Source organism: Anolis sagrei, chromosome 2 (assembly GCF_037176765.1).
Source record: "Anolis sagrei isolate rAnoSag1 chromosome 2, rAnoSag1.mat, whole genome shotgun sequence".
Classification (NCBI taxonomy): domain Eukaryota; kingdom Metazoa; phylum Chordata; class Lepidosauria; order Squamata; family Dactyloidae; genus Anolis; species Anolis sagrei.
The window spans coordinates 149,848,848-149,872,610 of record NC_090022.1 but is presented as its reverse complement, the minus strand read 5'-3'; the positions used below and the strand labels follow the sequence as shown (position 1 = coordinate 149,872,610).

Below are 23,763 nucleotides of genomic sequence, written 5' to 3'. Positions count from 1 at the left end.
TTGAAAGTTGAATGAATGAATTGTTTATTGTACCAGCCATAGGCCATGGCATCAAATAATATGTATAACCTTGAAAGATTTCCAATATAAACATTTAAACATTAAAAATTATAGTAGCAGTGACATGATAACAATAACAAATGTCTGATTTGTATCATCCCAAACTATCTCCATTAGCTATTCTGAGTCCCTCTTTGGAGGTTGAGAAGGACAGGGAATAAATGTTCAAAAATTTCCATTTCTAGCCTCCGTTGTGGACTTCGCTAATTCAGCTTGGATTGTTTTGGGCTGCGACTGCAAATGTGGCAACCTTTAATGTTATATTTTTTGAATAATCTGCTAAGAAATTACAGATAACTGTTGCCATGCTGCCCTTTCTTCCAAAAGGGCTCCCAGAAGATTGTTTTTAGGGCAATGTGACAGACAGTGTATTAAATTATCTCTTTCCCCACACCCACAAATACAAAGTTGTTGGGCATGAGGGATCCCTCTATAGCAGTGGTTCTCAACCTGGGGTCCCCAGATAGTTTTTTTGCCTTCAACTCCCAGAAATCCTAACTGGCTGGGATTTCTGGGAGTTGTAGGCCAAAAACATCTGGGGACCCCCGGTTGAGAACCACTGCTCTATAGATTCCCTCTAGCCAACCTGATGGCACTGAAGTGCAGGGCTGTAAATGCTTTTTAAGGGGTACAGACGTTAAGTCTTGAAGATATTGTTGACAATATTGTTCACTCTTTAGTAGAGGATGATGATTTTATTGATTGCAGGTTGACTTATTGTTATTTGCTATTTACACTGTCCCATATCTTCACTTGTTATGTCAGCAGTTGTTTTGCATGAGCAAGAGCAAGCAGCTGATTTAATACCCCAATAGTTGTCAGCCTTGCATGTTTTGTGGACTCACCTACTTCCTGGAGATATCCTGTGCCTGATCAGTTTCCTCGCTTTGATTAGCTGCAGAAATTTCTCTTGAGGCCCAGTTTACACTCCAGAGCAGCACCTACCAAAGGAAGAAACCATGAAAATTAACAAAATCTGGCTACCAGTATTAAAAAACTCAAAAATTACAACAGCAAAACAACAGAGGGGAAACAAACAGGCACATAAAATCACTCTCAACAAAAGATTCCCCCCAGGCACTTCCAAGCCATTGAATGCTAATCAAGGTGATCAGCTGAAACATTCACACCTAGCCCCAGCAGACAAAAGTCCTTTGTCTCGCCCTGGTCATTCCACAGATATATAAATCCATTTTTCCTACTTCCAACAGACCTCACTACCTCTGAGGATGCTTGCCATAGATGCAGGCGAAACGTCAGGAGAAAAATTGCCTCCAGAACATGGCCATATAGCCCGGAAAAACCTACAACAACCCAGTGATTCCGGCCATGAAAGCCTTCGACAATACAAAACCAATATTATCTCCTTCTCAGGCACCTCAGCCAAACAAACAGATTAACTTCTGAAGCTTTTCTAGGGCAGTTTTGGCATTTCCAAACAGTTCAGAGTTAAAACTTTTTGAGACTATGTTAGCTGCGCTAAACAAATTACGGGAAAAATAAAGGATTCTAGGTCAACAGTCTGTAGTCCAAGAATTTAAGATAAAAGTTCAAAATAAATCAAAAGATATTAGAAAGTCAGCGTCTGAACTTGCCCTTGAGCTCGACTGTTGCAGCTCCATCGAAAGCCAGAAGCCATGTATTACTTTTTGTTTTTTTCTAATCATTAGGATTAATAAGCAAATGCTATAAATCCAAAATATATATATGTAAAAATGAACTAAACTATTTAAAATAGCCAGAAACCATTGACTGTTAGATTATCTTATCTCTCTGTTTTTAATTATTTTCATTTCCACTCATTTTGCTATTTTTAAAATGTGCTTTCATGATGTTCTTGTTGCCAAAACAAAAATTGATTAGTGACAAACACATTGCTTGTAACTCATTAGTTTTAAAAGTGTGACTAATTTGACATCATAGAGGTTTTAGATGACAACAGAAGACTTGAAAAGATATATATTTGAATGCCAAAGTCGGGACTGTCATATGTTGTCATATTTCTGATTTATATATATGGTTGTATAAGCTGGACAGTGGAGAAAGCTGATGGAGAGCAAATTCATTTTAAATAGGCTGCTGGATGAAAGTTCTGCAGTTTCATGGACTGCTGAAACAGTAAATAAATGAGCCCAAGAGCAAATCAAACTTCAACTCTCTGTTGAGGCTAAGATGGATAAATTGGTGCCGTTGTATTTTGAATATATCATGAGAAGAAAGTCAACAGTCATTAGAATCAGCCATCCCTAGTTGCCGTTTTTATTTTTGAGCATTTGATTATTTATAGATTTGAGTATCTTTAGGAATCTCGATGTCCTCCAACATGATTCTGTGGTCAACATTAGGTAGATGTTTACGATAGAGTTGCCCTGACCTGGAAATTCCTATAAATGTGTTTCTGAAAAATAGTTTTTCATGGTTTTTCTATTTTTGTGGACGTCTTGTGTCCTTGATTTCCATAAAAGAAGAGAGCCTACTATAAGAACAAAGTGGATATTCACTCTATATTGCGCCAGTAGGAGATCGTGCTGCCAGTTATTTGCATCAACCTTGATCTTTAAACGTATTTTGCTTAAATATAGTGAAGACAGAAATTGAATGGATTGGAACACTGCAACACTTAAATCTATGTGAATATTGGGTTGTTGTGAGTTTTCCGGGCTGTATGGTGTAAAGAACCCTTACCTTATTAGAAGCCAGGGTGCAGGGCCTGGAAAAAGCCTGTAGGTCTAGAAGAATAAGTAATGGGCAAGGCGAAGCATCAGCGGCCATTTTAGAGTAGGGAAGACGCCATCTTAGAGATTTTCAGAGAGGGGGACTGTCTTAGGCATTAGCCAGCAGGGAATGGCCGGGATTGGTGGAGAAAAAGGGGGCAGAGTTTAGGAGACTCTGAGGAAAAAAGGAGTGTTTAAAGTTATAGAGTTTTGTTGGGAACTTGGGGTTTGAAGAGAAAGGGTGTTTAGGAGTTTGATGTTAAGGGTTAGAAGAAAAAGGCAAAGGCCTAGCCAGAAGTTTGCCAGCAGGGTAGCTAAAGCAAACTGACAGCTATTAGGAGTATAGCTGGGTAGTAGCAGGATAGAACTAGGATTAAGTTTATCTGGGCTACTGAAGAATTTCTGACAGAGACTCAGTCCTGTTAGGATTCTTGTTTTGTTTTGAGAGGGTTAGAGAGAGAGAAAGGCCTGAGTTTGGCCAGTTACTAGCGGGGATAGCTAGTAGTAAGCTAACAGCTATTAGGAAGATAGCTGGGAAGTAGGCCTGGGTAACAACGGAAAAATTTGTTTCTAAAATCGATTCGTTTTTAGGGTGCCTCAGCGTTTTGTATTTAAAAATATATCTGAAATTTTCCCTTAAAAAAGTTTGGTATTTACGAAATTTCGTTAATATTTACAAAACGTTTTGTAAAGATGGCGCCCTTTTTTTCCAATATTTTTTCAATATTTTTTAATTTAATTATTAATTTTTAATCTGGGATAAACTGAACACCTGGGATCAGATCCTGGGATATAAGTTCTGCCTGGAAGGGCCCTGTGATAATCCAGTTCAAAGCAGATAATATGAAAAAAAATAAGAAAAAGAAAAAAAACTCAACTCTGGGTTTTTTTTTTTTTGTTTTTGTACATCCCCCTGCCATTGGTATTCTGGATCATGTAGTTGTGCAGAAGAGCCCTAAACCTCCCTCTCCACTGCCATATACTCATGGGGAGTGGGTGGCTGGGAGTGGAGTGAGGAGGTCGGCGGGAGAGGTCGCCCCCGGCTGCTCTTGCCCCGTCCCCATGGATGCCCCTTCCTGCCGCTGCTGCCCAGTCACTCCAAGCTTGAGATGGAGCCGGGGGCAGGGACAGCTCAGCTGGCCACCACCCCACCAGTCTCCCTGATAACCGGGCCTGCCGCTCCTCCTCCTCTTCCTACCCCCTCGCCCTCAGCATCTCCGAGCGGTGCGGCCTGAGGAGGAGGAGGAAGAGAAAGGGTCGGGGGATGGGGGGGGGAGGAACGGAAGGCCCCATGACCAGGGAGACTGGCGGGGTGGTGGCCAGCTGAGCTGTCCCCGCCCCTGGCTCCCTGTCAAGCCTGGAGTGACGGGGGCGCCGGCAGTGGAAGGGGCCATCCACAGGGGCGGGGCAAGAGGAGCCAGGGCAAGAGCAGCAGGCTGCGCCGCTCGGTGGGGGCGGGGAGGAAGAGGGACCCTGCTGCTGTTGCTGCTGCTGCTGCTGCTGCTGGAGGCGGAGAAGGAGGAGGATGGGAGGAGGAGGAGCAGCAGGCTTCGATACCACCAGCAGCAGGGTCCCTCTGGCCTCTGATAGCTTCCCGCGTCCCTCGCTCTCGGCGCCCCTGGCAAAATAAAGTGTTCCGCAACGGCTTACTTGCTTCGCGTAATGGTTGAGCCGCCCCTGAGCCCGCCCAATCAGGAGAACCCACAGGGCAATCAGCTCCGTGGGTTCTTCTGATTGGCTCCCGGAGCTCCCAACAAGCATCTAGCCATCTTACGTATTTCCGAAATGGACGGAAATACAAAAATATTTGGCGCATGCTGTTTCGATTTTGAAAATACACTTCCGGGTTTGGAAAAAAGTTTGATATCGTTTCGTATATGGAAAATTAACGGGAAAAAAACGATATACAAATTTAACGAACGAAACCGCCCAGCCCTACTGGGAAGTAGGAAGATAGATCCAGGTTAGGACTATCTGTGCTGCTTTAAGAGTTACTGTCAGACAAACTATCCTGTCAGTATTCTTGTGTGGAGGGAGAAAGGAGAGTCGCTTGTGTAACTAAAACAGAACTATTCATGTAACCATCACGCTTTTAAGACACAACTTTCTGAAACAGCCCAGAGTTTAACTGCATTCGTTCCTGTTATAATTAATAAACTTTGTGGATTATTGTTCATCAAAACCTGACTCAAGTGTCCCTCTATGCTTGAAGATTTCCAAAGCAACTTTAATCAGTTTTGAAGAAACTAATGGTGGCAGCATTGATTAGTGATCTGAATAGATCTTTATAATTTGGTCTCCAGCGATCGAGATCGATTTGCTAGATTCTTTGTAATTTGGTGGCAGCGAGTGAGATCTGATTTATCGGATCGTTATATATGGCCATGTTCCAGAAGCATTCTCTCCTGATGTTTCGGCTACATCTGTCAGGCATTATCAGAGGTTGTGAAGTCTGTTGGAAACTAGGCAAGTGAGGTTTATATATCTGTGTGAATGTTGCAATTGGCCACCTTTTTAAAAAAATATTTTTATTTTCAGTTTTTCAAATAAAATACAGTGAAAGAGGGGGAACAATACACAGTTTAAGGTAGACAAGAAAGGAGAGTCAGGAGTGAAAAGACCAACAAGAGAAGGGAAGGGGGGGGAGGAGGGGGTCCACCTTGATTAGCACTGAATGGCCTCACAGCTTCAAAGCCTGGCTGCTTCCTGCCTGGAGGAATTCTTTGTTAGGAGGTGTTAGCTGGCCCTGATTGTTTCATGTCTGGAATTCTACAGTTTCTGAGTATTGCTCTTAATTTATTCTCCCGATTTTAGAGTTTTTTAATACTGGTAGCCAGATTGTGTTCATTTTCTTGCTTTACTCCTTTCGATTGAAATTGTACACATGGTGTGGATTTCAATGGCTTCTCTGTGTGGTCTGATATGGTGGTTGTTTGAGTGGTCCAGCATTTCTGTGTTCTCAGATAATATGATGTGCTCAGGAAGCAGCCAGGCTTTGAAGCTGCAAGGCCATTCAATGCTAATCAAGGTGGCCAATTGCAACATTTAAACTTGCCTCAGGCAGACAAGAGTTATTTCTCCCACCCTGGACATTCCACATACATATAAATCCCACTTGCCTGGTTTCCAACAGACCTCACAACCTCTGAGGATGCCTGCCATAGATGTGGGCAAAACATCAGGAGAGATTTTTTTGGAACATGGTCATACAGCCTGAAAAACACACAGCAACCCAGTGATTCTGGCCATGAAAACCTTCGACAACTTATGTGAATATTTATTGCAGGAAGGGAGAAAGACTATGCATGGGAAGATATACTTGTATAGTCTGAGAGATTTAGCAAGTGCCCTTATGATGGCAAGTTAGTGCAGTTTTGTTTGTCTTTACAGACATGCATGGATTCCCGGAGCAAGCCAGCCTTCTTCACTGAGAAAACCATGGAGTCCTCCATCAAATATATTAATAAGAAGTTCCCCAACCTGGATACACGGAGCATGACGGTAAGATCTTGATCCAGAGCCAAGATCTAGTGATTGGCTGCTCTTGCTTGAAACATTTTACAATCATCCATCATTTTTGAGATACCAGGGTGGTACACGGGCATGACAAAGGCAACAAAAACACAGTATCATTACAAAAGAGAAGCAAATGCTTAGCTGTCTAACTAAATGAAAGGTTTCTGACTTGAAGCAAGTCTAAAAACCTTTGCCATTTGCACAACCATGGAGAGTATATTTTTTGAACTCAGGTACTATAGCCTAGGAAGCTGTTTCCCTTCATGACACATAGTGCACTGCTTCTTGAACTGTGAGTCCTTATTGTGAATGGGGCCCCCTTAGCTTTTTCCAAATGGGGATTAATGTAAAGTTATCACTGAAGTTGCCTTGGTGTCGTATATTTCAATCCATTGTGTTGCTTTTCTGCTTCAGCTTTATTTAGGTTGGCTGCTTGTCATTTCTTTGGATTGTCATTACAGGCAGTGTTTACCAAACTGCATTTTATGAATTCTGCATGCTTTTCATAAGGTTTATCTATCATTCTGTTTGTTTAACCTGCTTTCCTTTTTCATTTAAGGTTGTATCTTATCTGCGTGTGCTATTTTGTATATTCTTCTGTTGTCTGCTAACATACTGTACTTTTTGCATTTATATGTTAACTAACTTAAGTACCTGGGGATGCCCGGCTTAGGTATTTTGAAATTATCACTATTAGAAGTAATTATTGTTTGGTTTTGGATTTTATGGATAGTGATATTAGATATACATATGGCTCTATGGCGATACTACAGAGAATCTGTTGGGTTTTCTTGATGAGATTTCTTCCTAAGAAGTTTGCCATAGCAAACTCTGGGGCTGAGAGAGAGTGATCAATGGAGGATTGAATGGCCAATTGGTGATTCAAACTCTAGTCTACAGAGTAATACACTTAAACCACTATACCACATTGGCTCTCATCTGCAACTTTAGGTAAGGTAAAGTTTGCCCTGACATTAAGTCTAGTCATGTCTAACTCTGGGAGGTAGTGCTCATCTCCATTTTTAAACCAAAGAGCTGGCATTGTCCATAGATGCCTCCAACATCATGTGGCCAGCATGACTGCATGGAATGCCCATACCTTCTTGCCGCAGCAGTATCTATTGATCTACTCACATTTGCATGTTTTCGAACTGTTAGGTTGGCAGAAGCTGGAGCTAAGAGCAAGAGCTCACCCAGCTCTCCAAATTTGAACCACCGACTGTTCGGTCAGCAAGTTCAGAAGCTCAGTGGTTTAACCAGGTGTGCCACCGGGGCAACATTATTCAGCACAAAATCCTTGTCTTCACAGTTTGCAAAAAATAAGAAACAGTCAAAAGCATTCAAATGATCTGAAGAAACAAAAGAAAAATAGTAGTAATATAATCTTTAGAAAGAAATGGAGAAGCCATTCTAAACAAACAGCCAGTCAATTAGTTAAAATAAAATTTGCCTTTTGCTTTTATTTAGTTTGCTTTTTCCTTCATCCTGACATGTTTCCTTACACACCGTCTGTCTGTCTGTCTGTCTGTCTGTCTATGTATCTAAAAATTTAAACCCAACTTCTTAAAATGCTGCTGGAGAATAAACAAGAAGCACTCTAGTACTGTTGTTGAATGGTAAACCTATTCACCACTATGTACTTGTTCATTTTCACAGCAACATTTGGGCCCAGTGCACAAAGACAAAGCAGATATTTTCCGGGCTCTCGGTGCCTACTATCACACCTTTGTGGATGTAATGGAATTTCGGGTGAGTATTAGGATGGTTTGCTTTAGGTTTGCTGTGTGTTTAGGTGCACTCTGTTCTGATGCTGGAAGACAAAGGCTTAACTTTGTCTACATCAGTTGTTCCCAATCTTTGGTCTATGGACCACCATTGGTCCCCAAGAACTAAAATATGGTTCGCGACCTCACTGTTACTACACCGTTGCAACAAGAGTGACTATTCTCGTAAAACCCTCTTATAGTCGCATTGAACTGATCTGGAGCTGTTGCACACTGGGAAAGAATCTGAGATTTCAAACAACACCACCCTTGAACTGGTTCCTGAGGTTTTTGTTCAGGTCAGTGGTTCTCAACCTGTGATCCGTAGGCCACCAATGATCCCCAAGAACTAAAATATGGTCCACGGCCTCTCCATTCCTACACCATCGGAACGAGAGCAGCTGATCTCATGAAACCCTTTTATAGTGCCAAGGCAACAGGGATGTTAGGAGGGGAGAGGCTGGCTACCCATGAAAGGCAAAGGTACAACAAGGCTCCTGACTGCTGCTTCTCCCCCCCCCCCCCGCCCCGAGTGGAGCCATTCCATGTGGTGCCCGGAAACGGGGTCACCTTAGTGTCTTCGTTTTTAGGCCTGTTCCTGGGGTTATTTGGGGTTCTGATGCAGAACATTGCCTTGGATACACCACATCAGCTCTAGATTATTAAATATGGTTTTCTGTGGGCAAGCAGATGAAGACTCCTGAATGGCATATGTTCTGTATCAGAAACAAGAGCTGATGTGGTCCAATGCAATTTTCCAAATCAGTACCCCAAATAACCAAACTGAATGTAAAGATGAAGAAAAACTTGATTCGTAACCCTTTTAGTACTAATGTTGGAGAATGGTCCCTGGTCAAAGTGGTCCCTTTTCAAGTGTTCCCTAGTCAAAAAAAAAAGTTGGGAACCACTGGTCTGTGCTGTGGAATGAATGCAGTGTGTCTTCATTTCAATTGCAATGGCTCTATGCTATGGGATCCTGGGATTTGTAGTTTGTAGATACACCAATACTGTTCAGGAGATAATGCAAAAGACCTTGTAAAATTACAACTTCCACGATTCCGTATCTTTAAGTCATGGCAAATAAATTGATGCATTGATTCTTAGAGATGCAAGCATTCTCTATGGAAATTTCCTTCTTAAACAATTATTATAAGTGCAGAAGCCTTGTTCTCTTTCCATTCACAGATAATTGCCAGGTCCAAAAACAGTATGCTGCTCAAAGCAGTAGTCAAGATGATACCTTTCTTTAGTGTTCCCCTTGCAGAATGACAACTGAACCTTACTTTGATATGGCTGATGGGACCCCATATTCCATCACAGTAAAGTGGGCAATCTTAAGGGGTCCAGGGCATGCCATATGGTTGCAGCATACAGTCTGTATTTTCCCACAGAGAGGAGTAGCCAAGGCATGTTGTTTCTATCATTAATGTTCAGCATCCAGTCCCTGCCACCTGTGGAGACTCCTCATATCTTATGGGAAGGCTGCTCCATGTATAGGATTCTGCCTCATTTCCAAACAATTAGTCTGCACAACTATCTGGTAATGCAAATTAGGCCAAAGGAGAACAACTGATGCTAGATTACTCAGTGAGTTTTGCTGCTGAACTTGTCCGTGGTTATAGTTTTTAAAATATTGTTGGGTTATTGGGGCTTTTCATAAAATGAACAAATCACTGCTATTCTCCTGCGGCTTGATTTCTTTCTCCAGTATTCGCAGTGATGAGTGAAGAAGAGAGTACTGCATGCTCTGTTCATCCCAGAGCTGGCCTAGAATACCTTGTCTGAAGGAACAGGCAAATTGTGTCTTTTCCCTGTGTTGTCAAAGGCTTTCATGGACAGAATCATTGAGTTGCTGTGAGTTTTCTGCGCTGTATGGCCATGTTCCAGAAGCATTCTCTCCTGACATTTCACCTACATCTATAGCAGGCATCCTCAGAGGTTGTGAGGTCTGTTGGAAACTAGGCAAGTGAGGTTTATATATCTGTGGGAGAAAGAACTCTTGTCTGTTTGAGGCGTGTCAACATTACAATTCTCTACCTTGAGTAGCATTAAATGGCCTAGCAGCTTCAAACCCTGGCTGATTCCTGCCTGGGGGAATCCTTTGTTGGAAGGTGTTAACTGGCCTTGATTGTTTCATGTCAGGATCCCCCTCCCCCCCCCCCGGGTTAGTGTTTTTAAATACTGGTAGTCAAATTTTGTTCATTTTCATGGTTTCCTCCTTTATGACATGAAACAAGCCTGATATGAAACAATCAGGGCCAGCTAACACGACCCAACAAAGGATTCCCTCAGGCAAGAAGCAGCCAGACTTTGAAGCTGCAAGGCCATTAAATGCTAATCAAGGTGGCCATTTGCAACATTCACACTTGCCTCAGGCAGACAAGCATTCTTTCTCCCACTCTGGACATTCCACAGATATATAAACCTCACTTGTCTAATGTTCAGAAGAACTCACAACCTTGGAGGATGCCTGCCATAGATGTGGCCGAAACATCAGAAGAGAATGCTTCTGAAAGTTGGCCATATAGCCCAGAAAACTCACAGCAATCCTATCCCGTCCCATTTTACCCATGGACGTTGGCAGGCACAGCAAATTAATTTTACTTCAGAATGGGAAACAAAACATCATCTTGTACCATACTCAAGGGCATGACATGGGTGAAATACTGACTGTATGATACTTCCAGCTCTGTTCTCCAAGATAATGGAATAGCTAAGAAACTGTTTAAACTGGTTGCTTAATTCTGGTTCATTGTAGTCCCAGCTCCAATTCTGGATCTCTTTAAATAGATTGGAATTTCATGTTCAGTATCAGAAAATACCTAAATGTCCCCCAGTTTTGCCTTTCTCTGACTTCCGGAGAGTGGAGTCTTAATTTCCTCCTATCTTGAACCTGTGGAAGAAGGTTAAACTCAAGTTCAGTGCCAAATCCTTGCAATTAACACATCACACGGCCACCGGCAAAATCTTATTTATTTTCTAGCATTTGTTCTAAGAGTGGATAAATTGCATTTTCTCCATGGTATACGATTATATTTTCAAAAGCACAGCATCTCCCTCTTCCTGCAATGTAAATCATTTTTGGAATAAAAACACTATACAGAATCTAATGTGCTCAAATAGATTAGAAATGAAAAAGTAGTTATACTTGTTTGCAACAGGCATTTTCTAAATAAGCAACGATAACATCCAAATAAATAATCTTGACACATTTGTGTTTCATAAGAAAGGCAGCTTCTTAAAAGAAACCATTTAAAAAGGGAAAGATGGAGTGTTCATTCCTGTTTAAATGCAGAGAGTTTACAGCTGAATACATAATCAACTAGATCATTAATGTCAAAGAATGGAAAAACAAACATTTATCAGTGCCATCAAAACAGTCCTGAGCAAAGTTATTCATTTAGTTTTCAGGAGATCATGAGCTAAGAAAAAGGTAGCTCATTTTATTCTGAGTTGATATTTTCAATCCTTCTTTTTTAAGTTAGTACTAGCCGTCCCCTGCCAGGTGTTGCTGTGGCCCAGTCTGGTGATCTGGAAAAATGAAGTAATGAGAAAGTGTTGGTTTCTATTCTATATAATTTCTTTATGCTTGTGGGTAAACGGTATTTCTTGCTATTGTCGAAGGCTTTCATGGCCGGAATCACTCAGTTCTTGTGGGTTTTTTCAGGCTATATGGCCATGTTCTAGAGGCATTTCTCCTGACGTTTCGCCTGCATCTATGGCAAGCTTCCTCAGAGGTGAGGTCTGCTGGAGCTGGGAAAAAAGGGGTTTATATATCTGTGGAATGACCAGGGTGAGACAAAAGGCTTTTGTAAGTTGGGTTGGGTGTGAATCTTTCAATTGACCACCTTGATTAGCATACAATGGGCTGACTGTGCCTGGAACAAACTCTTCTTGAAGGGTGATTAGATGTCCCTGCCTGTTTTTCTCCCTGCTGTTTTTGCTGTTGCAATTTTATAATTTTTTTAATACTGGTAGCCAGATTTTGTTCATTTTCATGGTTTCTTCCTTTCTGTTGAAATTGTCCACATGTTTGTGGATTTCAATGGCTTCTCTGTGTAGTCTGACATGGTGGTTGTGAGAGTGGTCCAGCATTTTTGTGTTCTCAAATAAAATGCGGTGTCCAGGTTGGTTCATCAGGTGCTCTGCTATGGCTGAATTCTGTGGTTGGAGTAGTCTGCAGTGCCTTTCATGTTCCAACACATACCCAACCCAACTTACAAAAGCCTTTTGTCTCACCCTGGTCATTCCACAGATATATAAACCCCTTCTTCCCCAGCTCCAGCAGACCTCACCTCTGAGGAAGCTTGCCATAGATGCAGGCGAAACGTCAGGAGAAATGCCTCTAGAACATGGCCATATAGCCCGAAAAAACCCACAAGAACTGGGTATTTCTTGCTGTTTCTTTGTCAGTGTTGATATCAAGATTGTCTGGTTTGCCTACTCTGGAACATGTCACATAGAATTGTCCTTCTTTAGGGGTTCCTTTCAAGTCTATGATACTATGTATGTGTGTGAATCATATATATATCTATCAATATCTATGGCTGGATGTCTCTTTGTCAGAGGGCTTTGATTACGTTTTCTTGCCCTGGTGAAGGGAGTTGGACTGGATGGCCTTAAGTATTTTATGTTGGTCATGGGGGTTCTGTGTGGGAAGTTTGGCCCAATTTTGTCCTTGGTGGGGTTCAGAATGCTCTTTGATTGTAGGTGAACTATAAATCCCAGAAACTACAACTCCCAAATGTCAAGATCTATTTTTGCCAAACTCCACCAGTGTTCACATTTAGGTATATTGAGTATTCGTGCCAAGTGTGGTCCAGATCCATCATTGTTTGAGTCTACAGCGCTCTCTGGATGTAGGTGAACTACAACTCCCAAATTCAAGGTCAATGCCTATCAATGCCCATGTTGGTCATGGGAGTTCTGTGTGCCACGTTTGGTTCAATTCCAGCATTGGTGGAATTCAGAATGTTCTGATTGTAGGTGAACTATAAATCCCAGCAACTACAACTCCCAAATGACAAAATTAACCAAATGTCCAAATTTGGTGTCAATTCGTCAAGTGGTTTTTGAGTTATGTTAATCCCACAAATGAACATTACATTTTTATTTATATAGTTGGGGCAATTGGTCATGAGGAACAGAAACAAGAATTAGAATAACAGAATCATAAAATGGGAAGGGGGCACAAGGGCCATCTAGCCCAATTTCCTGTCATACAAGAATACACAAAGTACTCCTTAAAGTGCCCATCCCAACCTCAGTTTAAAGATATCCCCAGAAGGAGAATACATTATCTTCTAAAGCAATCTATTCCACTGCCAGACAGCTCTTCCAGCTTTGTAGGGGGATTAAAAGAGAGCGACAAGGAGGGGAAAGTTATGAAAAATGGAGTGATGGCAAGGAATACATATCTCATAGCTTTTAAGTACTCCTGTTCCATAAAGCAGCCTGCTGTCTGATCTAAGATAGGAATTCAGGACATGTGCTTAGAAGATCAAGGTGCTGGTTATTATGAAATGCAGTTGAATTCCAGAATGACAGGGAAAAAAAAGTGTCTGCTGTTTTTACATTATCTTCTATAACACCCAATTTATTCTTTAGGACCATGTCTATGAGCTGTTGAACACCATTGATGCCAGCCAGTGCTACTTTGACATTGTGAGTGCTGTGTTTACTTCTGCATGTAAAATAATCAGGAACCATTTCTGACACGCAGTGTAGACTTCTGAGTAACTGAATATAAAATATAGACATGATAACACTTTGGCTGTGTTGGGATGCTGGGCTGTAAGTGTAAATAGTCTACAATATAAGTTGGCTGCCATCTGTCTTGTTTGTTTGCTTGTGTAATTTATATTTCTCCAGTTGCCTGACATGTAACACAAGGTCCTAGTTATGGAGGCATAGTAACAAAAGTAAAAAATGAATTGTCAAAGGCTTTCATGGCCGGAATCATTGGGTTGCTGTGAATTTTCCGGGCTGTATCACCATGTTCCAGAAGCATTGTCTCCTGACATTTTGCCCACATCTATGTCAGGCATGTTCAGAAGTTGTGAAGTTTTTTTTTTAAAAAAAGATTTTATTTACATACAATAACAACTTACAGTGTAAGCAAAACACAAAACAGTGAACATTTTACAAACACATAAGCCCTACCACCAAGGTCTGAACAAGTATCGTTTCCTTCACCATATAATTATAAATCAAACATTAATTAAATGTCATATCCAAAATTCCTGACCAACAAGGTTATATTGTTTTCCATTTTCTCTCTATTTAATAAAGACCGACCAGTATGCCTCAAAATCTGGTCTGTTAATTTCCCCCCTGAATACCCTTATTTCCATTGTTAGTTTATCATTTAAGGCTACGTTCCATACCTCCTTATACCATGCATCCGGTGTTAGATTAGTTATTATTTTCCAGTGCAAGTGAAGTTTATCTATCTGTGGAATGTCCACAATGGGAGAAAGAACTCTTGTCTGCTTGAGGCAAGTGAGAACGTTGCAATTGGCTACCTTGATTAGCATTGAATGGCCTCACAGCTTCAAAGCCTGGCTGGTTGCTGACCGAGGGACTCCTTAGTTGGGAGATGTTAGCTGGCCCTGATTGATTCTTGTCTTTAATTCCACTGTTTTTTGGGTGTTCCTCTTTATTTACTATCCTCAGTTTAGAGCTTTTTAATACTGGTAGTCTGATTGTGTTCGTTTTCATGGTTTCCTACTTTCAGTTGAAAATGTCCACATGTTTGTGAATTTCAATTGCTTCTCTGTAGTCTCTGTGTAGGCTTTGAAGCTGCAAGGCCATTCAGTGCTAATCTAGGTGGCCAATTGCAGCATTCACACTTGTCTCAAGCAGACAAGAGTTCATTTTCCCACGCTGGACTTACCACAGATAAATAAACCTCACTTGCCTAGTTTCCAATAGACCTCACAACCTCTGATACCTTCCATAGATGTGGATGAAACGTCAGGAGAGAATGCTTCTGGAACATGAGCAAACAGTCCAGAAATTTGATGCCTCCTTCCATTGGGTGTCTTGGGGCATGTCTCACACTCTCAGCCCTAGAAAACCCTGTGATAAGGTCACTGTAAGTTGGAAACAACTGGAAGAAACACAGCATCAACACAACAACAAACCACTGTCTTTATCTTCTTTCTCCTGTGCTTCTTTTCCCTTCTGCAGCATGTGAATTACGATTTCACCAAGAATTACCTTGACCTAATTGTCACCTATGCATCTGTCATCTTACTCCTTTCCCGCATTGATGACCGCAGGGCCCTGATTGGCTTGTACCACTGCACCTATGAGATGATCCATGGAACCAGGTCAACACTGTTTATTTATGCAAAAGATTGTATGCCACTCTTTGACTCTTAAGATGTTTGGACTACAGATCCTCCAGCCACTTACCACTGGCTAACCAGCTAAGGCTGATGGGAGTTGTAGGTAAAAATATTCAAAGAATTAAAATTTTCTCACACATCTTTTAAGAGAAGCCCTTTCAGGATAGTATATAACAAGTGGAGTAATGATTATAATTGAAGTAATAATACAGACAAAATCAACAGTTTAAATTGGTCAGTATCATGTATAAAACAAGAATCTAGTCCACCCTCTTGTTCCAATATTGCATATCTAATGCATAAAATAATCTCTTCCATGCCCTTTCAGAACTTTTCTGAAATGAAATGAAAATTAGGGAAGAGATGACACAGAATCTCAAAGTTAAGCATGCAGCCAGTGTGATACTATTGTAGTAAGAAGTGGCGCAGCTGGCTGGGAGTCAGCTGCATTAATATCACTACTGACTGAAAGGTCATGAGTTTGAAGCAAGCCTGGGTTGGAGTGAGCTTCTGACCAATTTGTGTAGCTTGCTGTCGACTTTGCAGCCCGAAAGACAGTTGCATCTGTCAAGTAGGAAATGTAGGTACCGCAGTATGTGGGGAGGCTAATTTAGCTAATTTATGATACCATAAAAATCTCCAGCAAGCCTGCAAAGAATGAGGAAGTACTTCATCAGTGTCACAAATGGACAGTGAAGCAACAGCTCCCCTGGTGGCCAGAATACCCTCATCAAAAAGCTGGAATGTTAAGTAGCGTCTGTGTGTCTGTCTATATATGTTGTGTGTCTATGGCATTGAATGTTTGCCATGTATATGTACATTATAATCCATCCTGAGTCCCCTGCGGGGTGAGAAGGGCGGAATATAAATACTGTAAATGAATGAATTAATTAATTAATAGGTGTCCCGTCCTGGGAATCAAGAGCATGTGACCTTTCATATATGGTTGTTACAGGGAAAAATGTGGACACTATTAGAGGCGATGGTAATTCTTATTGTTGGAAAACACCTCTGATTCATTGTTTGTCTGGTAACAGTGATGCCAGCTATCCTCGTTTGGGTCAGATGATCCTTGAATATGAGAACCCCTTGCGCAAGTTGATGGAGGAGTTTGGACCCCATACCAAGGTGAGATATATGATGAGATCTGTTCATGACCAATCTTTTATTTTCTAAAGGAGACTTATCAGTTGGTTTAACATCTTATTGTTTATGTTACACAATATTTTCATTGTTGTAATTCTTTCTCAACAATACATTAAGAGTTTCATTGTGACAGACTCCAGATTCAGTAGTTGTGTTTTATAGGTCAATATGCCTTTTGGATGCATACATCTTACATGTGAGCGCTCCTAAAGTTCCCTTTAGACCAGGAAGTTGTTCTCTGTTTGCGTCCAGTCCATGAAATTCTCTTAGAGCCTGTAAGGGAGACAAAGAATATGTTCAGATGACAACTTTCTAGTTACAGTTGAGCACCTGAAGCTAGCAAATGACTATCAGATTTGGAAAGAAAAGGTGGGATCTCTGGCTATATCAGTTGTTCTCAAACTGTGGGTCCCCAGGTGTTTTGGCTTACAACTCCAAGAAATCCCAGCCAGTTTACCAGCTGTTAGGATTTCTGGGAGTTGAAGGCCAAAACATCTGGGGACCCACAGGTTGAGAATCATAGAATCAAAGAGTTGGAAGAGACCTCATGGGCCAACCATTCCAGCCCCGTGCCAAGAAGCAGGAAAATCGCATTCAAAGCATCCCCATCCAGCCTTTGCTTAAAAGACTCCAAAGAAGGTGCTTCCACCACACTCTGGGGCAGAGAGTTCCACTGCTGAACAGCTCTCACAGTCAAGAAGTTCTTCCTAATGTTCAGATGGAATCTACTTTCTTGAAATTTGAAACCATTGTTCCGCGTCCTAGTCTCCAGGGCAGCAGAAAACAAGCTTCTCTCTCCTCCCTATAGCTTCCTCTCACATATTTATACATGGCTATCATGTCTCCTCTCAGCCTTCTCTTCTTCAGGCTAAACATGCCCAGCTCTTTAAGTCGCTCCTCATAGGGCTGTTCTCCAGACCCTTGATCATTTTAGTTTCCCTCCTGTGGACACATTCCAGCCTGTGAACATATCCCTTCAATTGTGGTGCCCAAAATTGGACACAGTGTGATTTCAGATGTGGTCTAACCAAGGCAGAATAGAGGGGTAGCAGGACTTCCCTGGATCTAGACACTAGACTCCTATTCATGCAGGCCAAAATCCCACTCGTCTATATGGTGTCACAAAGCCATGGTTAATGTACCTCAGTATTGTGTGGATACATTCTGGAGAACTTGTGGACTTTCAGATTTTGATTATCTATTCCTCCCATCATCCCTCATCACTGCCTGGGCTGGCTGAGGCTGATGGGAACTGAAGTCATACAACATCAACAGAGACAGACATTGCCAGCCCTGGTCGAGTTTTACTGGTTGTGGCTTTGAAAAGTAGTTTTCTTAGTACCTGATATCCTTTTTCTTATTGAAGATCCTAGGGATCTAATCTCACTGTTCAAAGCCTGTACCTTTATAGTAAGCACGTATGACCCAAATCCATATCACAATGGGATATAAAGTTGTGCAGGGAGAGAGCTTTATCTTTCTTTAACTGTTTCTTTTTTAAAAGGCTCCCTTAGTGCCAATCAACGTGTTTTTCTTATTTAAAACCCTTGCATAGGAAAAGCACTGGGGATGTTTATACTTCATTCTCCCATGCGTACCAATCTAGATCTAGATTGGAGCTGTGCATGAGAACAAAAAAGCAAATGCTGTAAGCTGCACAAAAGATATTTAATGGGCTATGCAGATTAACACTAGTTCCTTCCACAAATGTATTTTGGGAATATGCAAGGTGAACTGCATATTCTGTGCTTTACTAATAAATATAAAATATTGTATATACATATAATATTTATATTTTAATGTAATACAATATAATTCTAATAATACTAATCATACTAATACAATATTCTAATTATATATTTTACATTACATGTAATATTACTAAAATATTACAATACAATGGTATAGTACAATATAGTAATATATAATACTGATATTGTACTATGCTAATAATATAATATATTGTATGTATATATATCTTGTAAGCCGCTCCAAGTCCCCTTCAGGGTGAGAAGGGCGGCCTATAAATGTCGTATATAATAAATAAATAAATAAATAAATAAATAAATAAATGCAGATCTGTCTTTTTTCTCTCTCTACTCTTCCTTTCTGCCCTGTTGTCACTTCCTGTGCCTAATGGCCCTCTTTCCCCAGGCTGTGAGCAACGCACTTCTCTCAGTGCACTTCCTCTTTGCCCGGAGAAACCACTCCGCTGAGCAGTGGCGAAGTGACCAGCTCTTCAGTCTGATTAGCAACCCTGCAGGCATGTTGGCTCCTGTCAATTCGGACACGGTGAGTATGTGTATGCGAGGCAGTGACACCTTCTTTGCTTCTCCAGCACAATCCAAGCCAGGCTTTTACAAGGATCATCAAAAATGCAAGGTTTTGCATTTTGCATGAGTAATACCTTTGAGAAGTTTGTATCATTTTCGGTAATATAAATGAGTACATAGCATCCAGTGAGAAAATTCTGCACTGACTTGAACTAACCTGAAGAGACAGATCTCTTGATTGCAATGTCAGCATTCTACCTCTGTAATCAATATCTAATTCTCTGGAGCTAGAACCTGAACAGTGGCTGACAGTGATGCCAGCTGCTTCCCACATGTACATAGCAAAACCTTGCTACTCTGCACTGTTTAGAAAAATTCCCTGCACAAATAAATGTGAGTGAGAGGAGGGGGGACCACATGATGGGGAGAGAAAAGATCAGCCTTGATTTAAAACAGGTGGAAAAAGTTGTTTTACTTTTTTAATTCTCTCAGATGGCTTGTGAATACCTATCTCTGGAGGTTTTGGAACGATGGATTGTGAGTAAGTCACCATCTTGTACTTTACTGTGCTGTTATTCTTGATAGGGCCAGCAGTGGATCCTAATGCCTAAATCTCCCTGTTAGAGAATATCATATTCGGTCCATGGAGCCCCCAGTGGTGCAGTGGGTTAAACTCCTGTGCCAGCAGGACTGAAGACCAACAGGTTACAGGTTTGAATCTGGGGAGAGCATGGATGAGCTCCCTCTGTCAGCTCCAGCTTCACAGGCGGGGACATGAGAGAAGCCTCCCACAAGGATGGTAAAACATCAAAACATCCAGGCGTCCCCTGGGCAATGTCTTTGCAGATGGCCAATTCTCTCACACCAGAAGTTATTTGCAGTTTCTCAAGTCGCTCCTGACATGAAAAAAAAATCAGTCCATGGACTTACCGAGGCCCCACTGGTCAATGTGGACTTTGGTAAACCTCTAGAGGACATTACTTATAACAAAACCTCTGTCTAGAGAGTTGTCTCTTTGTCACAGCCTAAAGATGCAGAAACATTTGGAGGCAATTTTCATGTATACAGTGATTTGGTGGGTTAAACCCTTGTGCCAGCAGGACTGCTGACCAAAAGGCTGCAGTTCGAATCTGGGGAGTGCGGTGTCTGTCAGCTCTAGCTTCCCATGTGGGGACATGACAGAAGCCTCCCACAGGATGGTATAACATCTGGGGGTTCCTTGGGCAACATACTTGCGGACAGCCAATTTTCTCACACCAGAAGCAACTTGAGTCTCAAGTCACTCCTGACACGAAAAAAAGTGAATATTGATGAAGCTATTTATGCTCTCTTTTCTAATCTCCATGTATTTGGCACAAAGCAGGCATGTGGCTGGGAGCGGGGGGGGGGGGGGGGCTGAGGGTCTTCAGCCCATCCCCCAAATTCTCAGGGTAGTCCATGAGAAGGCCTTACTGATGCATTATTTAAACTATCATGTTTATTCATATCATGATCTGATCACCATGCTCAATATATCCCATATGCTAGGGTTGATCCTTAACCCCTCCTTGAATCAAACTCAGCCCCCCCCCCCCCCCCCGGAATCAAAATCCTGGCTACAGGCCTGGCACCAAGGTAACCAAACCTGGTACAAAGAAATGCCGTGGTTTGTGATACATCTGCTTAAACAGATATTTTTCCTGCTTGTTGAATTGGAAAAGAACAGATGCTATCTGGAACAGTGGGAAATGTTGTTGACTGCCTCCTTCTTCTGTAGTTGGATTCTTATTATGCCACAGCTGCTTGGGCTCAACACAGAGCTGCCTGGATCTGTGGCGAGCAGCTCTCCGGAGCTCACTGTACATCACTCTAGTACGGGATGAAGTGCTTCCTGTTCACAAGGTCATAGAGGAGGCCTTCAGTGGAATCAAGGGGTAAGTGACAAAGAGAAGTTTCTTTAACCAATAAGATCATGGTACCACAGTGGTTAGAGCCAGAGTTAAGAATCTTTGCCTCTCCAGTTGTTTTGAACTGTTACTCAGCCTCATTCCTTAAATATGTCTTTGGGGCCATTGCTAGAGTGACTAGATCTGGAAATTTCTTTTTTTTGCAGAGGAGGCAATTTTTTCCATGTCCAGGAATGGAAAAATGATTGCACATGTTGAGGTTCCTTCTTCTTGAGTCATATTACTGGTATTGTAGGCTACTAGGAGCCATGGTGATGCAATGGGTTAAATCCTTGTGCCGGCTGAACTGCTGACTTGAAGGTTGGCAGTTCAAATCTACAAATGGGGTGAGTGCCCATCTGTCAGCTCCAGCTTCCCATGCAGGGGCATGAGAGAAACCTGGCATCCCTTGGGCAATGTCCTTGCAGATGGCCAATTCTCTCACACTAGAAGTGACTTGCAGTTTCTCACGAAAAAGTAGGCTGTTGGACCATCTATGCCAGGTTTTACCCAGCTGGTGTCCTCCAAATCTGCAAATCTACAGTTCCAGTCACCTGGGAGTTGTAGTCAGACATCCAGGAAACACCAGGTTAAAGAACTGTGACACTTTTCTATAGTGCAAAAAAAATTCTAACTGGTCATTTAGTCCAGGGGTTCTCAAACTTTTTAACCAGAGGACCAGGTCATAGTCCCTCAAACTGTTGGAGGGGCGGATTATAATTTGAAGAAAACATGAATGAATTCCTATGCACACTGCACATATCTTATTTGTAGTGCAAAACCCACTTAAAAACAATACAATAATTAAAATTACAAACAATTTTAACAAATATAAACTTATTTGTATTTTAGTGGGAAGTGTGGTCCTGCTTTTGGCTGATGAGATAGGATTGTTGTTGTTGTTGTGTGCTTTCAAGTCGTTTCAAACTTAGGTTGACCCTGAGTGAGGGCTGGGTAAATTAGTTTGGAGGGCCGTATCCGGCCTCTGGGCCTTAGTTTGAGGACCCCTGATTTAGTTTAACTTTCAACCCAAAGCAGATTAGTTAGTCTAAAGCCTGTTCCTCCCCTGCTTTGTTCTTTGGCTAACACGCCTCTCTGGAAATCTCTAGGCATTGTATCACTTCTCCCTTTAAACCTTTGATCCTTTCCAAAAATATTACAAAACACGGAGGAGCATTGATATTTCTAAGCTAAGGATTTCCTCGGTGCCATTGAGTTTTGAAAACATTTCCCCCCCTATTCCCACTAACCAGGTGAAGCCAAACATCACAATACATCTCCTCCTTTTGCTTTCTTTTTAGCTACGGCAAACGTATAGCTGATATCAAAGAATGTAAAGAGTATGCTGTGACACACAGGTAGGAATGTGGCTTTCCTACTCTATTCCTTATTTCTGTTTGCTATGTACTGCATGTTGCTGTACTTTGCCTGCAAGATATTCAGGTTTCTTCTGCTTCATAGTTTTTCATAGCAGCTTTACGTTTTGTCTGTCCCCTTGGCATTTTCCTTCTTGGCCTTTAAGATACCCCCATCATTTATGTTTAAGTATGTTGTAACAAACCCTTAAAGGGACGCAATGGCACAGCGGGTTAAACTGCTCAGCTGCAGAACTTGCTGACTGGAAGGTTGGCGGTTTGAATCTCCGGGGTGGGGTGAGCTCCTTTTGTTAGCCCCAGCTCCTGCCACTTAGCAGTTCAAAACATGCAAATGTGAGTAGATCAATAGGTAGCGCTTCGCCGGGAAGGTAATGACGCTCCATGCAGTCATGCCAGCCACATGACCTTAGAGGTGTCTATGGACAACGCTGGCTCTTCGGCTTAGAAATGGAGATGAGCACCAACTCCCAGAGTCAGACATGACTAGACTTAATGTCAAGGGGAAGCTTTTACCTTTACCTTTAAAATACCATTGTTTGAGGATTGCTGTCTCTTACACTCCTCATGGCTTCAATTGTATGCAGATTTCTCCAGGAGTGCTCCTCACTGAAATAAATTGATTCCCCCCCCCCCAAAGTCATTGTGTAATGCCCTTCACCCTTCTAGTTATCATGTCATGGAATATGGCTGTACCCTCACATATGGGGCATGGCTATTTACCTTCCAGCATCTAGTGCCATACCATTATCAGGTGCCTATTGGTACTTTGGTCCAGCTTAGTTCCTTTTTCATATTTTCTCTATGCCGCAGTATTTTAGGATTCAGCTGAGTTATGATTTCCAATAGCAGCAGCATTATGATCTTCTAAAGCATTGTGTGAATATGATTGCTTCTGTTGCCTTGCCTTTTCCTATATAGGAGATATGAGGGAGTGAGCAGAGCAACTGTGAAACTTTGGTTCAGTTGTATTATTTTTGCTTAATTCTTCAAGGAGAGCAGGAATTTCAGTGAAGAGGAGGAGGTGTTTCAGAGAGGGGGGGAGCCTCATGGTGAGGTTCTGTGAGTTGGTGGGCCAGATTTTTTCATCGCTGATGGGCAGGATTGTTCTTTAAATCAATTAAGAAATGGGAAACACAGCCCACGGGTGTCTGTTCCCTTCGAGTTCCTGCCATCCACCTAAACCTCTTTGCTGCATATTAAATCATAAATGTTTCCAAAGCATTTGAAGATGAAAAGTAAATATAGAGTCGGTAGAGACCACACAGGCCATCCAGTCCAATACCCTGCCATGCAGAAAAACATACTTAAAGCACCCCCATACGTTCCTTCCAGCATTATAGCCATATCTCTGCATGTCAGTTCTTGGAGAGCAGGGACGTTGAGGTGGAGCATACTGCACTTTTTTTGTAAGATTTTCTATTGGCATCCGGTTTGCCAAGTAGGTAATATTTTCGTCTCATTCACCAAGGCTCCTACACTGACCCTATTCAATAGCGATACAAAGTGAATGCGTGGGAGGAAATGCAGAGGAACCACACTGTATTTATTCCTACTATGGATGTAAATGGTTACACTGGGGCTATACAATAGGGACACAAAGTCAGTGAGTGGGAGCAAATGCAAAGAAACCACACTGTA

At 41.8% G+C, this 23,763-nt stretch overlaps 1 protein-coding gene across 1 annotated transcript in view; it reads left to right on the top strand.

The window, feature by feature from the left end:
* The window catches only part of NCKAP1L (NCK associated protein 1 like), a 97,094-nt gene that overhangs the window by 5,600 nt on the left and 67,731 nt on the right, over positions 1-23,763 (top strand). The window contains exons 2-10 of the mRNA XM_060763805.2: positions 6,165-6,275; positions 7,947-8,039; positions 13,661-13,717; positions 15,245-15,387; positions 16,443-16,533; positions 18,706-18,843; positions 19,317-19,365; positions 20,581-20,737; positions 22,051-22,107. Coding sequence (XP_060619788.2) covers positions 6,165-6,275; positions 7,947-8,039; positions 13,661-13,717; positions 15,245-15,387; positions 16,443-16,533; positions 18,706-18,843; positions 19,317-19,365; positions 20,581-20,737; positions 22,051-22,107 — 896 coding nt within the window. The remainder of the gene's footprint in view (positions 1-6,164; positions 6,276-7,946; positions 8,040-13,660; positions 13,718-15,244; positions 15,388-16,442; positions 16,534-18,705; positions 18,844-19,316; positions 19,366-20,580; positions 20,738-22,050; positions 22,108-23,763) is intronic.